General features: G+C 41.9%; 1 protein-coding gene across 7 annotated transcripts in view; it reads left to right on the plus strand.

Moving 5' to 3' along the window:
• The window catches only part of FAT3 (FAT atypical cadherin 3), a 553,941-nt gene that overhangs the window by 456,607 nt on the left and 79,345 nt on the right, over window positions 1-17,989 (plus strand). For all 7 annotated transcript variants that reach the window (XM_087721078.1, XM_087721079.1, XM_087721081.1 and 4 more), the window contains 3 exons: window positions 1,421-1,574; window positions 6,765-6,998; window positions 12,771-13,160. In XM_087721078.1, the coding sequence (XP_087577204.1) occupies window positions 1,421-1,574; window positions 6,765-6,998; window positions 12,771-13,160 (778 nt within the window). The remainder of the gene's footprint in view (window positions 1-1,420; window positions 1,575-6,764; window positions 6,999-12,770; window positions 13,161-17,989) is intronic.

The following is a 17,989-nucleotide window of genomic DNA, read 5'->3' on the forward strand; positions in this document are numbered from 1 at the left end:
CATAGCCACTTTAAGACTTCATAGGGGGTCCACACAAGACTTTACCACTTTAAGAGGTGTTTATATAAAGCAGCCAGGAGAAGGCATATATCTCTCTCTCTCTCTCTCCATGTATCTCTCTCCTTGTGTCTGGTATCCATTGCTAAGTTCTCAGTGCAGAGTTAAGAAGAAGATTGATTGCTTGCCAGGTATTTCCTGCCACGTATATTTCTGTATACGTCTTGCATATCAACCACTGTTAAATGTCTTTGTCACTGTGCGCTGTGTTTTGCTCCTTGGATTGTCTCCTAAATAGTAGTCCTGCTGCAAACACTCTGAGACAATCCTTCGTAGGGTTGTCTACATCAGGGGTCCTCAACCCCCCAAGCCGCAGTCCACTACTAGGCCTTGAGCCATTCGGAAGTGGACCGCGGAAGTGGGTGACCACAGGTACGCATGCATCCCCACTTGTTCAAGCAGCGGGAGAGCATGTGTGCACAAATACCATTTGCACAATCAGACACATGCTTGCCCATTGCTTGTGCAGAACACACACACCCCAAGCCGCTCCAGAAACCCAGAAAAGGTGAGGAACTGTAGCCCACAACCCATGCCTTTCCATACGGCGGGATCTTTCCGTTTGAGCCCGCTGAGAATTTGAGAATGCCGAGCATGCAGGTTGCCACTCTTCTATTTTCTACTGCATATGCAAAGCTTAGGAAATGAATGGTGCGGTAGCCTCAAAGTGATGCTCTCCCCTCACAATCAGGAGGCTGCAAGTTCAATCCTAGGTAGAGGTAGATATTTCTCTCTCTGGGCACAATGAGAATATATATCTGCCGATTATAACTCTGCATTGACGGCAGGAAGGGCATCCGGCCAGTACACGCTCAGCTCCATTTCAGTTGCCCAGTCTCCACCCTGCAAGGGAGCCGAGGTGGCGCAGTGGTTAGGGTGCAGTACTGAAGGCCACTACAGCTGACTGTTATCTGCAGTTCAGCGGTTCTAATCTCACCGGCTCAAGGTTGACTCATCCTTCCATCCTTCCGAGGTGGGTGAAATGAGGACCCAGACTGTGGGGGCGATATGCTGACTCTGTAAACCGCTTAGAGAGGGCTGAAAGCCCTATGAAGTGGTATATAAGTCTAACTGCTATTGCTATTGCTATTATGGAGTCATTAAAAGTTGGTGCAAAGCTTAGGAAATGAAAGTGAGCAAGACCATCATGGATTCCATTGTCCAAGATTTGAAGAAGACAAGAGGCCTCCTATGTTGTTTAATTCTTTCATAAATGTTACTCGTTTTTTAATAATAATAAAAAATGTTATTAATATTTCGCCACCAACATGGTAAATCGAGAACGTTGGAATGTTTTAATTGACTATCATTTGTCAGTCCAAGTTGGAATAACTTCTCTTTCTTTCCCCCGCCCCCTCTTAAGGTTACATATATGGCAATATTTCCCGAGGACATTCCCCCCAACAAAATCATCCTCAAAATGGGCGCACAAGATGTAGACATTGGATCCAATGGTGAAATTCACTATTCTTTATACGGCTCAGGAAACGGCAAGTTTCTTTTGGATCCTGAAAACGGTAAGGCGATGATGAATTTTTACACGGATGATTTCTCTGTTTGATTACTGCTGAAATTACAGCTACTTAGGAAGCCTGCCGGTTTCTCTCCCTCGGCCCCTAGGTGCCTCCTTCACATTCCTGCCAAAATATGCTGGCTGCTCCTAACATTTTATTTATTTAGAAGTTACCCTGGTAGTTCTAAAAATAGAACTCACAGAGGAGACCAGCATTTGTCCCAACAGAACAGAGTAGAGTAGTGTAGAGTAGAGTAGATTAGAAGATAGAACAACCGAGTTGGAAGGGAACTTGGAGTCCAATCCCCTGCTCAAGCAGGAGACATTTCAGACAAAATGGATGTCCAATCAAATGTTGAAAGCCTCCAGTGATGGAGCACCTAAGCTTCCCCAGCAGTACGAAGCCGAGTCTTCATCCCGATAAACCCCTTTTATGTAATTTACAGTGAATTCCTCTCCAGCAAAGTCCCGTCCCACAGTCTTTCAAGATAGTTCACAATTACCAACCTTTATTAGGCTTGGAGAGTGGCCAGGCCGATATCTTTCAGATGCCTCAATACTTGGCAAGAATGCAGGAATGAACTAATTGTCTCCTGCAAACTCCACTCCCCTTTTACTCCTCTTCTATTCCCTATGGGAAGGGCCATTCACAGTACACCTGTGCTCTTACTCCCAAGTCGGCCTTTGTTCCTTAGCTGTTTCCCTTGCCTGGCAACTCTGCGTGTGCACACACTGGGAACAGGCTCCAGATGTTTGTCTGCCTCCCTGATATCAGACTCCGAAGGCAGCTGATAACTGTCAGACAGCCGTGGCCCCCTCTCTGCCTCCGACACAGAGCCCTCATCAGAGCCTTCCCCAGACTCCAGGACTGGGCCATGTTCCTCCCCAACCTCCTCACTGTCCAAATCTGCTGCTAGCTCTGCTGGAGGGGCCACAACACTAACTTCTGAACACAAGCCATTTCATGGGTTGATTGTTTTCACTGTTAGGAAATTTCTCCTTAGTTCTAGGTTGCTTCTCTCCTTGCTTAGTTTACATCCATTGCTTCTTGCCTTGCCTTCTGAGCTATGGAAAACAGTTTGACACACACACCCCTACAACTATTTAGAAATGGAATGGAGGGCAGGGGAGGGGAGGTATCAGAACACTTCTCTTCATTTGGCCAAATGTGATTTGACACACAAAGAATTTGTCTCCCGTGCAGAAACTATCAGATGCTTCTTAAGATGAACCTTTCCCTTCCCTTCCCTATAGAATAGAATAGAATAGAATAGAATAGAATAGAATAGAATACAGAAGAAAAGAGAATAGAATAGACTAGAATGGAATAGAATACAGAAGAAAAGAGAATAGAATAGAATACAGAAGAAAAAGAATAGAATAGAATACAGAAGAGAATAGAATTCAGAAGAATAGAGAATAGAATAGACTAGAATGGAATAGAATAGAATACAGAAGAATAGAGAATAGAATAGACTAGAATGGAATAGAATACAGAAGAAAAGAGAATAGAATAGAATACAGAAGAAAAAAGAATATAATAGAATACAGAAGAGAAGAGAATACAGAAGAAAAGAGAATAGACTAGAATGGAATAGAATAGAATACAGAAGAAAAGAGAATAGAATAGAATACAGAAGAAAAAATAGAATAGAATACAGAAGAGAAGAGAATTCAGAAAAATAGAGAATAGAATAGAATAGAATAGAATAGAATAGAATTCTTTATTGGCCAAGTGTGATTGGACACAAAAGGAATTTGTCTTTGGTGCAGATGCTCTCATTGTACATAAAAGAAAAGATACATTCGTCACAAATCACAAGATACAATATTTAGTGATAGTCATAGTATGGTAAATAAGCAATCAAATCATACTAGGAAACAATATAAATTGTAAGGATACAAGCAACAAAGTTAGTGATGAGTGGGAGGAGATGGGTGATAGGAATGATGAGAAGATTAATAGTAATAGCAATGCAGACTTAGTTAATAGTTTGACAGTGGTGAGGGAATTATATATGAAGCTTCTTGATCTGTTTTAAGGATCTTAACCCAGAAATGAGCCCGTGGCAATTGTTACTCCCCTCTTTGCTGGTGTGATTGGCCACACGCATGACTAACCGTTATCTACAATTATTCTTCTGCCTGAGTGAAGCCCGCGTGTGTTACTTCCAGTCTTAGAGCGCTGTATGCCTATCCATTAGAGCCGTGCATTAAAATTTTCATTTTTTTTCCCTGCGAGGTCTCTTTCAGTTTAATGGAAGAAATATAGCTTGCAAACGTTGCCTTGAAAGGAAGGGAGAATTTTTCTAGCAGGAGGGGAGTGCCTTGGCACTTACTTAATGATGAAGGGGCCAAGTGTTTTCTTGAGTGTCTAATCTTCCACTATACAATCATCTCTTCAGCAGCTTGCCACTATTCCGCCTCTTGATACTTCAGTTCCTCTCTTGCAGTACACTTTCCTCCATCCCAAGCTGCTTATCGATGCCACGCAATTTATTTATTTTTAACAGTTTGGAAGGAGGTGCAAGGAGGGGTTGTAGTGTGGAAAGGGAGACATTCTGATAATTTAGCAGCAGTAACTTGTTAGGTTGGTGATAGAAATGTGCAGATTAGGCAAGGTTGGTCCACAGTGTTGTGGCCCACCGGCAGCCATCAGACCTGGGCAATGAGGAGGTTGGGGAGGAACATGGGCCAATACTGGGGGCTGAGGGAAGCTCAGACGAGGGCTCTGCGTCACAGGCCGAGAGGGAGCTGGACAGCAATGAGGCAGAGGAACAGTTGGAGCCTGTTCCCAGTGTGCGCATGCGCAGAGCTGCCAGCAGAACAACTAAGAAAGCGGGGTTGATGTGGGAGTAAAGCCACACCTTGGAGGTGATTGCCCCCCCCATTAGGAAACAAAAGAGGAGTGAAGGGGGAGTGGGCTTTTGCAGGAAACAATTCATTCCTTCGGTCGTTTCAAGAGAGGAAAGTTCCTTTGTGACTATAAGATTACTGTGATTACTGCAACGCGTTCTACATGGGGCTACCCTTGAAAAGCGTTCGGAGACTGCAGCTAGTCCAGAATGCGCGAGCGATATTGGGTGTACCGAGCTACACCCACGTTACATCTGTCCTCCGCGAGCTGCACTGGCTACCAATTGGTCTTCGGATGCAATTCAAGGTGTTCGTTATTACCTTTAAAGCCCTACATGGCTTAGGGCCAGCGTACCTGCGAGACCACCTACTGCCACATACCTCCCAGCGGCTGGTGAAATCACACAGATTGGGACTCCTTCAGATGCCGTCAGCAAAACAATGTCGGCTGGCGGCTCCCCGGAGGAGAGCCTTCTCTGTGGCTGCTCTGACCCTTTGGAATGAGCTACCCCCAGAGATCCAGACCTTACCCACTCTCATGGCCTTCAGAAAAGCTGTTAAAACCTGGCTAGCCTGGGGCTGTTGACCTCACTGTTGAGGTCCAGCCCTGATCAGAACGAATGCATGTGTTGCGATTTTAAATCTGTCTTTTTTATTTTTATTATTTCTTTTTCCTCTTCTTTTTGTAAGCCGCCCGGAGTCCTTCGGGATTGGGCAGCCTATAATTTTTATTAATAAATAAACAAACAAACAAACAAATAAATAAATAAATAAATAAATAAATAAATAAATAAATAAGAGGCTCTGTGCCAAGTGTTGCCTTCCCCTGCGTTTGGAAACTAGTTATCTGGCAGCTCTCCAAGTGAGATAAGGTCCGTGTTCATAAACATTCCTCTGAAAGACTCTTTGCCAAGCCTTGCAGGCTGTGAATGAAAGGAATTCACAGTCGTGTAAATAAAAGAGGTTTTGCTGGGACCTAGACTCTGCTTCATGCTTTTTAAGGAAGCCTGGGTCAGAACACACGTAACTTGGCATTTAGAGATTCAGGGAGTGTTGTGATTCTTTTTTTTAAATGGAAGACCTTAAAAATGATAGTGTCATAAATGGTCCATGGAGATTGGACAAGGTATTGAATGCAGGTCGGACTTTCCTGGTGTGTGTCCACTGCAGATTCATTGAGACAGAGTCAAATTCCCAGATTCTCTCCCATAACATTCCAGGCAGAATTATTATTATTTTTGTCCCTGGTTAATGATGAGCAGAGGGTTATAGAGTCTACACATGTTCAAGTTGCCAAAGTTGAGAAACACTGGCTTAACATGCTGTCCTGTTCACACAACACAGTGGCTCAGGATCCAAGCCATTTTACGATAAGATTACCTTGTAATTTTAAGATCAATTAATAGAATAGAAATAATAGGATAGGGTAGGATCGGATTGGAAACAGGAATAGAATAGAATAGAATAGAAACAGAACAGTATTGAATGAAATAGAACAGAATAGAAACAGTATTGAATAGAATACAATGAAATAGAATAGAATAGAAACAGAACAGTATTGAATAAAATAGAATAGAACAGAATAGAAACAATATTAAATAGAATAGAATAAAATGGAATAGAATAGAAACAGTATTAAATAGAATAGAATAAAATGGAATAGAATAGAATAGAAATAGAACAGTATTGAATAAAATAGAATAGAACAGACTAGAAACAGTATTAAATAGAATAGAATAAAATGGAATAGAATAGAAATAGAACAGTATTGAATAAAATAGAATAGAACAGAATAGAAACAGTATTAAATAGAATAGAATAAAATGGAATAGAATAGAAATAGAACAGTATTGAATAAAATAGAATAGAACAGTATTAAATAGAATAGAATAAAATGGAATAGAACAGAATAGAAAAAGTATTGAATAGAATAAAATGGAATAGGATAGAAACAGAACCGTATTGAATAGAATAGAATAGAAACAGTATTGGATAGAATAGAATGGAATAGAATAGAATAGAAACAGAACAGTATTGAATAAAATAGAATAGAATAGAAACAGTATTGAATAGAATATAATAAAATGGAATAGAATAGAATAGAATAACTTTACTGTTACTTTGAATGTACACTAATTGGATACATTGAAAATGAAATTTCATTGCATACAGCTTTTAAAAGGTCACCACCTCCAATTTTACACTACATATTATAATATTTACAAATTACTTTGTAAAAACAAAATAGTGGTGTTAGTAAAAAAATAATGATATTTTGACCGTGCACTTATTTTTCCCTGTTTTCCTTCTCTACCTCCCCCCCTTAAATTTGTTTTAGGGGAGCTCAAAACCTTAGCTCTGTTGGACCGTGAAAAGACCCCTGTCTACAATCTGATCGCCCGGGCAACTGATGGGGGAGGGAAGTTCTGTCAATCAAAACTCCATCTAATCTTGGAAGATGTCAATGATAATCCTCCACTGTTTTCTTCTGACCACTACACTGCCTGTGTCTATGAGAACACCGCCACCAAAGCCTTGTTGACAAGAGTTCAAGCCAATGACCCTGATGTAGGTGAGTATAGGACACTAAAAGGAACACTGACTTAGAAGTGCGTAAGTAGAACGTGGTAAGGGGTAGCCTTTATTTCTCTTGTAATTTATGCATTTATCTTTTAATAGCAGTTGTAAAATTCAGAAATAGCACAAGAAATTGAGGTTCTCACATCGGGATTTGGTCCCCAAACCAAAGCTCATGTTTGTTGGTTAAATAGCGTCTTAGCCCAGTTAGATCTAGTGGTGGTCACCAGGCTGGAAACCAGGAGACTGTGAGTTCTAGTCCCAGATTAAATATATGAAAGGCAACTTGGTGATTTTGGGCCAATCAAACCAGGAGACTGTGAGTTCTAGTCCCATTTTAAACATGTGAAAGGCAATTTGGTGATTTTGGGCCAATCAAACCAGGAGACTGTGAGTTCTAGTCCCATTTTAAACATGTGAAAGGCAACTTGGTGATTTTGGGCCAATCAAACCAGGAGACAGTGAGTTCTAGTCCCAGATTAAATATATGAAAGGCAACTTGGTGATTTTGGGCCAATCAAACCAGGAGACTGTGAGTTCTAGTCCCAGATTAAATATATGAAAGGCAACTTGATGATTTTGGGCCAATCAAACCAGGAGACTGTGAGTTCTAGTCCCAGATTAAATATATGAAAGGCAACTTGGTGATTTTGGGCCAATCAAACCAGGAGACTGTGAGTTCTAGTCCCAGATTAAATATATGAAAGCCAACTTGGTTATTTTGGGCCAATCAAACCAGGAGACTGTGAGTTCTAGTCCCAACTTAAACATGTGAAAGCCAACTTGGTATTTTGGGCCAATCAAACCAGGAGACTGTGAGTTCTCATTCTGCTTTAGGCATGAAAGCTGAGTGAGTGGTTTCGGGCAAATGACCAGGAGACTTGAGTTCTAATCCTTCCTTAGCGTGAAAGCTAGCTGAGTGACTTTGGGTCCAGTCATTGTCTCTCAGCCTAATCCATCTCACAAACTTATTATTGTGAGGAAAATAGGAAGAAAGAATGTTGTGTATGTTCATAACCTTGAATTATTTATAGAAATAATAATGGTGGAATATAAATAAATCAAAAAATTTTTTTTAAAAAAAATGAGGATTTAACAAAATTACAGAGTTGGAAGGGATCTCTGAGGTCTTTTAGTCCAACATCCTCTACTCAAGCAGGAAATTCTATACTATTCCAGACAAATGGCTGTGCGGTCTCTTCTTGAAAACCTCCATTTTTGGAGCAACCACAACTTCTGGTGGCGAGCTGTTCCACTGGCGAATTGTCCTCACTGTTAGAAAGTTTCTCCTTAATTCCAAGTTGCTTCTCTCCAATTTTTTTTTTGTCCACTGAACCTCTTACTGTTCGTAATAGGAAGAAAGTGCTGCTTTAAAATGTTTGAATTTGCATTTTGCATTTGAATTTTAGATCAAAATGCAGATCAAAATAAAAAAAATCGAATGAAAACAGAAGATGTGTGTACAGCCTTTCCTTTTGTCGCTACTTAATGATAGAAATAAGAGAGTAGAGCAATGAGGAAGAGAAACAAAGAGCCAGCAGAGTTTATAGCTAATGATGAATAGGGCAGATTTCATTTTCTAACTTTTGACTTGTAGTTAGCTATTAAGGTCAAATGCAAACACATGATGCCGGTAATAAAACATGACAGTATTGATATGTGAATATTAAAAGAAAGATCTCTTGATTCAGCAGTTTGTTAATACAGCTATAAATCCTTCCGTACCGAAGACATGCAACCCCCTCTCCATGTGTGGAAATCTTTTGAGAGCGTCCCATTTGCATAGTGATACCTGCTTTAAGAGGGATGCGGTGGCTCAGTGGCTAAGATGCTGAGCTTGTCGATCAGAAAGTTCAAATCTCTAGTGTAACGGAGTGAGTTCCCTTTACTTGTCCCAGTTTCTGCTAACCTAGCAGTCTGAAAGCATGTAAAAATGCAAGTATAAATATAGGGACCACTTTGGTGGGAAGGTAACAGTGTTCCATGCGCCTTCGGCATTGAGTCATGCCGGCCACATGACCACGGAGATGTCTTCGGACAGTGCTGGCTCTTCGGCTTTGAAACGGAGATGAGCCCCGTCCCGTAGAGTCAGGAACGACTAGCACATATGTGCGAGGGGAAACCTTTAACCTTTACCTTATGGATTCTTAATTGTGGTTTGTTCCACTGCTCTAAATCAAAAAAATGGAAATTTGCAAAAAAGTCCTGATTTGTTTATTCATTTTCGTAAAAGGATACGATAGCGTCTTCTCCTGAGAGTAAAAACTAGAAGAATAAAATTTCATAAGTACTCACTTGTAAATAGTAATTGTAGCTATTTGTTATTCTGTTTTATGTAACTCACCAATAACTTACCTGACAGGGGTCAGAGTAATTCATGCAATAGGAATAAATAATAGTAATGATGGATGACCAAGCTATTCATTATATGGCTTGAATCTGCAAAGACTTTAAAATACCAATGAATCAAGTAGGCATATAATAAAATCATAATTTAAATACTACTTACCTTTAATAACTGCCGAATGTTAGGAGATAAATCCTGTGTGTGTATCGACATGTAGATTCTAAATTATAATTGAAGTACCATTTCTGCCTAATGACTTTTTCAAGGTTTCATATCATCACCTTTGGATAAATCAAAAATGTTTTTTTTTTAAAAAAAATTCCCTGTTCCTTGGTGAGTGTCATCTAATCTTTGGTAATATAATTTAGACAAGTGTTCATATATTGTTCTGATGATTGCGTTTTATAAATGTGCCTCGATTACAGGGCCTCCTTCCCCAGGCCTTTCTAAGCACGGAATTGTGCTCCGGACATATCGAGCGGAAAATAAATGTATGTTACATTCCGATCCATGTTAATTGGTTTTACACAATAACATTTCTGTCATTATAAAAAAAAGAATTGCCCAGTTTGATGGCTGAAGCTATTTGATCTTGACTGAGCTGGAAAAGTTAATACAATATAATAGCAGAGTTGGAAGGGACCTTGGAGGTCTTCTAGTCCAACCCCCTGCCTAGGCAGAAAACCCTATAACGTTTCAGACAAATGGCTATCCAACATCTTCTTAAAGACTTCCAGTGTTGGGGCTTTCACAACTTCTGGAGGCAAGCTGTTCCCCTGTTTAATTGTTCCAACTGTCAGGAAATTTCTCCTCAGTTCTAAGTTGCTTCTCTCCTTGATTAGTTTCCACCCATTGCTTCTTGTCCTGCCTTCAGATGCCTTGGAGAATAGTTTGATGCCCTCTTCTTTGTGGCAACGCCTGAGATATTGGAAGACTGCTATCATGCCTCCCCTAGTGCTTCTTTTCATTAAACTAGACATACCTAGTTCCTACAACCATTCTTCCTATGTTTTAGTCTCCAGTCCCCTAATCCTCTTTGTTGCTCTTCTCTGCACTCTTTCTAGAGTCTCCACATCTTTTCTACATCGTGGCGACAAAAACTGAATGCAGTATTCCAAGTGTGGCCTTACCAAGGCATTATAAAGTGGTATTAACACTTCACATGATCTTGTAGCCAGTTGGTGAGGTTTATAGGAGGTTTAACCTTCCGAGTTTTCACTGCAAAATCTGTATGACCACTTGTTGTTAATTGTGAAGCCGTGTCCAACCCATCGCGACCCCATGGACAACATTCTTCCAGGCCTTCCTGTCTTCTACCATCCTCTGGAGTCCATTTAAGCTCATGCCTACTGCTTCGGTGACTCCATCCAGCCACCTCATTCTCTGTCGTCCCTTTCTTCTTTTGCCCTCAATCCTTCCCAGCATTAGGCTCTTGTCCAGTGAGTCCTTCCTTCTCATTAGGTGGCCAAAGCATTTGAGTTTCCTCTTCAGGATCTGGCCTTCTAAAGAGCAGTCAGGATTGATCTCCTCTAGGACTGACCGGTTTGATCGCCTTACACTCCAAGGGACTCGCAGGTGTCTTCTCCAGCACCATAGTTCAAAGGCCTCCATTCTTTGGTGCTCAGCCTGGAAAACCATAACCTAGATGGCAGCGAATCTATAAAGAGAATTGTGATTCTCTTTGTTGCCATCTAATGGCTGTCTACATTTTTGCTTGTTTTTTTGTGGGTAGCCCTTCTCGATTAGCATGTGAGAGAAAGGCTCTCCGGAAATTCCAAGGTGAAATGGAAAGTTAAAAAGTAATTCCCAGAAGAAAGCATGAGGGAATCGTTTTTTGTACTGCTTCTAAAATATATGGACAGCCCTGAAATCATCAGACGCTTGAAGGAAGCTTTATCTTTCAAGTCCTACTAAAGTAATGTCACCCCATTTTGAATTAATGAAGTATAACTAGAAGCAGGATGTGGAGTTTGTGTTCGTAAGTGATTGATGTCAGGCAAATAGTTCTGGCTCGAAAACAAATGTCTTCCTACTTCTGTGGGCTTCAAAGGAAAGGGAATGCTGACTTTAAAAGACTGTTGTGTTCTTTGTTTGTTTCCCTTTGCCACCGCTAAGTTGTACAGTTAAGGCAACAACAACATGGTAAATGTGCAGAACTTAGTTTTTGCATTTGTGTTCAATTAGGCTGAAAGCAATCCCTTGCTGCATCGTAAAAAGAATTGTCCTGATTTCACTTTTAGCATTTCAGATCACTGTCATTCTGAAGTTAGTTCAGAAAGTTGGCTCTCTTAGTCAGTAGATATTTCCCTGGGGGGGGATGATTAACCCAGCAGTTCACACATGACTTCTGAATCCATCACCTTTTAAATATTATGTAGTTACCATTGTTAAAAATTAGTGGTTTAGTATCATTCGGTAAAGGTAAGGTTTCCCCTATCCAGTTGTGTCCAATTCTAGGAGCGGTGCTCATGTCCATTTCTTAGCTGAGGGACCCAGTATCGTCCGAACATGCTTCTGGGGTTATGTGATTAGTGTGACTATATGCCAAGGCACCCAGAATGCTGTTATCTTCCCACCGAAGTGGTACCTAGTTATCTACTTGCATTTGAATGCTTTCGAACTGCTAGATGGGCAGGAGCTGGAGCAAATAACGCGGGCTCATCTGTCACGCAGCGCTTGGGTCTCTAACCCGGTCAGTCAGCTTTGCAGCTGACAAGCTCAGCATCTAACCCAAGGGTGTCAAATTTCATTGAGAGCTGCATCAGGGTTATGTTTGACCTCGGGGGGGGGGTGGTAGTGGGCGTGGCCAGGGTCATTCATGTCAGATATGCCTGTGACATGCCCGAGCGCTTTGCCAGAGAAAACATTCTCCCAAGCATCATTTTTGGCTGCGACGGCCACCTGCAACTCTCCACCAGTGAAAACAGAGCTCAGAGGGACCACGTAACGCCCTCCGAAGCTCCGTTTTCGCTGGTAGAGGCACTGCGGGCCACTCCACTGTTTCCAGGGCATCCCCGCAGGTTAGATCTAAGCACCCCCGAGCCGAATCTGTCCCACAGATTTGTGCTCTCTAAGGCCTTGTGCTCTCCATTATTCTGTAGAACAGGGGCGTCAAACTGGCAACCCATGGGCCACAGGCCACACCTGCAGGCCACACCCACCCCAGCTCCAGGAATGGGGAAAACGTCACGTGACGGCAATGTGACGTGGCAAGTTTGACACCCGTGCTCGGAGGTTTAAAACAGAGTAGTGATAATGGTTGCCTTTTGTTTTTTAAGAGGGAAAAACGGAGCTCCTCTCCCTTCCCCCAAATAAGAAGAAATTAAACTTCCTGGTCTCACCCATGTAAGAGGCCTTCGCTTACCGAGTGTACTTTTCTATCCAAACAATGCTCCAGCCTCTCCCTCTTCTCTTTTGCAGGGGTAAACCGAAAGATTGTGTATTCCCTGGCCGATTCTCCAGAAGGTTTCTTCTCGGTGGACATGTCCTCAGGCATCATCATTCTGGAACATCCTCTGGACCGGGAACTTCAGTCTTCCTATAATGTCACCATTAAAGCTTCCGATCAGGGCATCGTGCAGACGCTGTCCTCCTTTGCCACCGTTACAATCACCGTCCTGGACATTAATGACAACCCCCCTGTCTTTGAGAGGAGAGACTACCTGGTTGAGGTGCCCGAGGACACCTCCCCGAATGCCGAGATACTTTTTGTGTTTGCCACCAGCAAAGACATTGGTACAAACGCAGAGATCACCTACCTCATCAGATCGGGTAACGAAAAAGGAAAATTCCAGATCGATTCTAAAACAGGCAAGTTTACCCAAATAAGGTTTAAAAATAACCCTTTCGTTTTATAGTTGGGTAAGGAATAACAGGAGTGAAGGGCTTTTTGCACTGTACACATCACTGCCTATATTTAACTTGGGTTCCTTTGTCACTAATTTATGCTTCGACCCATATATAAATATAAACGTCTGTGCGTTTGTGTGTGTATGTTCCAGCATAACTCTGCAACACCTCAAGCAATTTCAACCTAACTTGATACACAGATGGCTTATTCTCCGGAAACAAATACTGTGGGGGTAAGACACCCCTAGAACCCTTCCAGGAGGGGGTGGGAGTGTTACGTTAAGATACAGCCTGTTGTGCCTTAAAATGGCTTCTACTGTACTGCCGTAAAATGGCTTCTACTATACAGCGCAATGGAGTTGCCATGGTAATAGCTTCACGGTACTCCACAAGGAGGCTCCCTCTGGTAAGGGGGAAAGTGCAACATTAGAAATTACATTTGGTTCAGGCATTTTCTCCCTATAAATAAATACCCAGGCAACGCTGGATTATTCGCTAGTTGTCAATAAAGGAGAATATTTGTAGCTCAGGGTTGAAATAAAGCAGAGGTGGGTTTCTGCCGGTTCACCCGGGATCTGGTGAACCAGTAGTGGCGATGGCGGGAGGCTCCGCCGATCGGCCCGGTCGCTTCTGTGCATGCGAGCGCGCACGAGCGAACCGGTAGTTAAATAAATTGAAACCCACCACTGAAATGAAGGGTCCTTGGTGCTCTCTGAACTTGCTTGTTTTCTTGCAAACATTTCATTACCCTAACTAGGAAACATCACCGGCACTAGCACTATCACTAGTTACCTAGTTAGGCTAACGAAACGTTTGCAAGAAAACAAGCAAGCTCAGAGAGCACTAAGGACCTCTAACCTTCATTGTGCCTGGCAAAATTCAATAATATAGAACTTAACGGCTGCAGGCCTCATTTTCATTCACTTAAGCATCGTTGAACTTCTGTAGATTTAGTTCTGAATAAACACACATTGGATTTTGCTATAAAACAAACATTTCCAAGCCAGTACACTCTCACGCATCGGATTTCTGTTACACGTGAAGCACTTGGTTTTGTGGCCCGCCAGTGGAGCTGGCAGCAGAGTTGGACAGTGGGGAGATTGGGGAGGAACATGGGCCAGTTCCTAGAGGCTGAGGAAGGCTCTGACGCGGGCTCTGCGCCAGAGGCAGAGAGAGGGCCAAAGCTGTCTGGCAGTTCTCAGCTGCCTTCGGAGTCAGATATCAGTGAAGCAGAGGAACAGCTGGAGCCTGTTCCCAGTGTGCGCAAGTGCGGAAGTGCCAGAAAAAAAGAACAGCTGAGAAATCAGGGTCAACTTGGGAGTAAAGCCACAGATGGACAGTGAATCGGAAATAGGAAATAAAAGAGGAGCGGAAGGGGAGTGGGCTTTTGCAGGAAACAATTCATTCGTTCGTTGGTTTCAGGAATGTGAAGATCTGTCCATGAATCTCAGAGACTCTGTGCCAAGTCTTTCCTTGCACAGTAGTACTGCGTTTGAAAAATATTTACATGGCAGCTTTCCAAGATAGATAAGGTCTGTGGTCATAACTTCACCTTTGAAAGACTGTTTACTGCCTTTGCTGAATGTGAATGAGATGAATTCATATTCATTTAATAAAAGGGGTTTTGTCGGGACCAGGAATCAGCTTTGTACTTTTTGGGGAAGCCTAGGTCAGAACACTTGATATCTATCTCTGTTAAACTTCAGTCCATTCTTTTCAGACCATTTCGCTAGCCTTGTATTACTATTTTGGGGCTTTTAGCTACCTCCCCCAATTGTGTGTCATCTGAAAATTTGATAAGCAATCCCTGCAGCTCTTCCTCCAAATCATTAGAAAAAGTATTGAAGATGAGAGCCCCCAGGCACAAGGATCCTGGTACCACTCCACATGACATTACTCTTTAGTTATGATGAGCAACTATTGATGCGTACTCTTTGAGTGCAATTTTTGAGCCAACTATGTACTCATTTAATTCTCCTATCATTTATCCCACACCCAGCTAGCTTGCTAATCAGCTGGCCATGTGGTACTGCCAAGGCTGTTTCTCTGCAGTATTCAAGACCAAAGCAACACTAAAGTGGATCTAGTTTACGGACTCCTCCCAGAAATATTTGTAATTAAATAACCATTTCTGCCAGACATGGAAGACCAAATCCATACATGAATGTCCAATTAAACAGATCTATGGCCAAAAAGGAATGTCTCAGTGGCTAAGACGCTGAGCTTGTCAATCAGAAGGTCGGCAGTTCAGCGGTTCGAATCCCTAGCGCCGCGTAATGGAATGAGCTCCCGTTACTTGTCCCAGCTTCTGCCAACCTAGCAGTTTGGAAAGCATGTAAAATGCAAGTAGAAAAAATAGGAACCACCTTTGTTGGGAAGATAGCAGCGTTCCATACGCCTTCAGCATTAAGTCATGCCAGCCACATGACCACAGAGATGTCTTGGGACAGCGCTGGCTCTTTGGCTTTGAAACGGAGATGAACACTGCCCTCTAGAGTTGGGGACAACTAGCACATATGTGCGAGGGGAACCTTTACCTTTACCTTATTGCTAAAAAGCCTATGTAGAGGAATCTTCTCAGCTAACAGCATCTGCTTGGAGTTAGATAAGGGTCAAAAGAATTTGTCTGCTTGTGACTACAAAAGGATTCTAGGCTGATCCCTCTTTTCACTCTGCCCTCAGATTCTGCCATTTTCACACTGAAATCAAGTCAAGTGAACAACAACAACAAAAAGCTTCTACATTTTTCCAATGAAAAGGAGAAATGGGTTCATTGAGTTAATCTTCATTCAAGCTTCTGTTTTTGTGTTCGTTCGCTTTGCTTTGTTTTCCTGTTCTCTTTCTTTTCCACCAGTTCCTGAAATCTCATTTTCTTTTTTAGTCAGTAGAGATTTAGAGATACCACTCAAGGGCACTTTTAAGTTTTAATATTTGAGAGTGCTGGAGTGGTGTTAGCATATCACGTAGCCTTGCTAGTGGAACAAAAACAATAGTTAAAGCTATTTCAAAGGAAGACAAGAAGGTAAATCAATTAAAAATGGTGACATTTAATTACCAATGAGGTGTTTATTATGTGTTAATGAATGACAGCTTCCCTATCAACAAATCAGCAGTAGGCACTGAAGACTCAAAGCAATCCTGTAATTATTTTGAATATCTGATGAATTTATTATTGTTATTTTTAAAAAAAATTATCCCCAGCCTAGCAGTGATGGATGTTTTAGGCCGATGTTTGTCCATGCTGACAAATGTACAATATTTTTCCCTCCCTGAAGTTGAAAAGAATTGCACCTAAGTTTCCCAGGGTAAATGATTGGAGAGAAAATAAGAATGTTGGTCAACAGTTCTGAAATCAAGGCCAACCTTCAGCGGTTGATATGAAGATAGGAGACAATGGGTGGCTGGGACTTGATCGGGGATGGTGAACCTTTTCGGCACTAAGTGCCCAAACTAGAACGCATGTGCATGTGTGCATACATGCATGCCGGAAACCTGAAGACCAGCTGACTGGTGTGCATGTGCATGTCGGAAACGGGAAGAGCAGCTGGCTGAAAAACAGACTGTTTTTCATGCCATTTTCGGGCACTCTCAAAACCAGTCTGAAAACGGCCCTAAAACGGCAATTTTTTGGCTGATTTCAGCCATTTTTCAGCCCATTTTTAGGCTGTTTTCTGGCGTTCTGCCCACAAAGACCAGCTGGCCAGCGCATAGGTGTGTTCCACAAACCAGAAGAGCAGCTGGTGATGGTGCACGTGCCCACAGAAAGGGCTCTGTGTGCCAACTCTGGCACACGTGCCATAGATTCCCCATCCCGGGACTAGATGGTCTTCAGGTGCCTTTTTATTTTTTCAAATTAAGCAATCACTTTTGGGAACATATTTGAAAAGTGATGCTTTCACCAAATGTCTGCTTCAAAAGGGAGTGGCCGGTTCACAAACGAACCACTTACCAGAAATACACTGCTTCACTGAGATTATTCATATTCTAAACCGCTTAGCTCCCCAAAGATACTCTCTGCCAGCTCAGCTCATCCTAGCCTTTTTTTTTTAAGTGCCCTCTCCTAAAAACATATTAGAGTTTTGGATACCAGCCATTTTTTATTTTCCAAGTATACATCTTGGAAGTGAAGTTGAAGCTAGAGACTTGTACTTTGCGGTATGTCAGCTTCCAGTTTTTAATTTTCAATTAAAGTAATGTTTTAAAAAAATATGCCAGGTGAGAGAATGTTCACAACATATGGACAGACTTATCCATAATTTCAACTGGGAAACCGTGAGCATCGTAGACCAAGCCAAGTCAAGAAAATGCTAGAGAGTTTCTGGAAGCCTGGTAGTCAGATAAATCAGCCGTCAACAGGCACATAGAGATAAACAACATCTACATAGCATTCAAAAGGACTATCAAAAAGGAAACAACAAAAAGATAAACTAAGTTTCCCAGGACAAATGATTGGAGAGAAATAAGAACTTTTGCCCAACATTCTGAAATCAAGGCAATCGGCACCCAGATGAATAGAGCTTAACACCAAGACCAACATTAGATCAATAATCAAGAAGCAAACAATACCCCAATTAAAGAACTACCAATTCAGACAACCAATCTAAGAGTAAACAACAGCCTAATCAAGGAACCATCAAGAGCACTCTGACCAACCGCCAACCCCACATCTTACGAACACTGATGACGTTAACCTAGTTTGGTAATGAAACATCTGCAAGAAAACAACCAATCTCAGCACTATAGAATCTCATAATTATTTGTTTAGTCTTACATTGAAAAGATATGGATCG

Source organism: Thamnophis sirtalis, unplaced genomic scaffold (assembly GCF_051295495.1).
Source record: "Thamnophis sirtalis isolate CommonGarterSnake01/CBP01778 unplaced genomic scaffold, rThaSir2_p1.2 scaffold_8, whole genome shotgun sequence".
In the NCBI taxonomy this organism is placed as follows: Eukaryota; Metazoa; Chordata; class Lepidosauria; order Squamata; family Natricidae; genus Thamnophis; species Thamnophis sirtalis.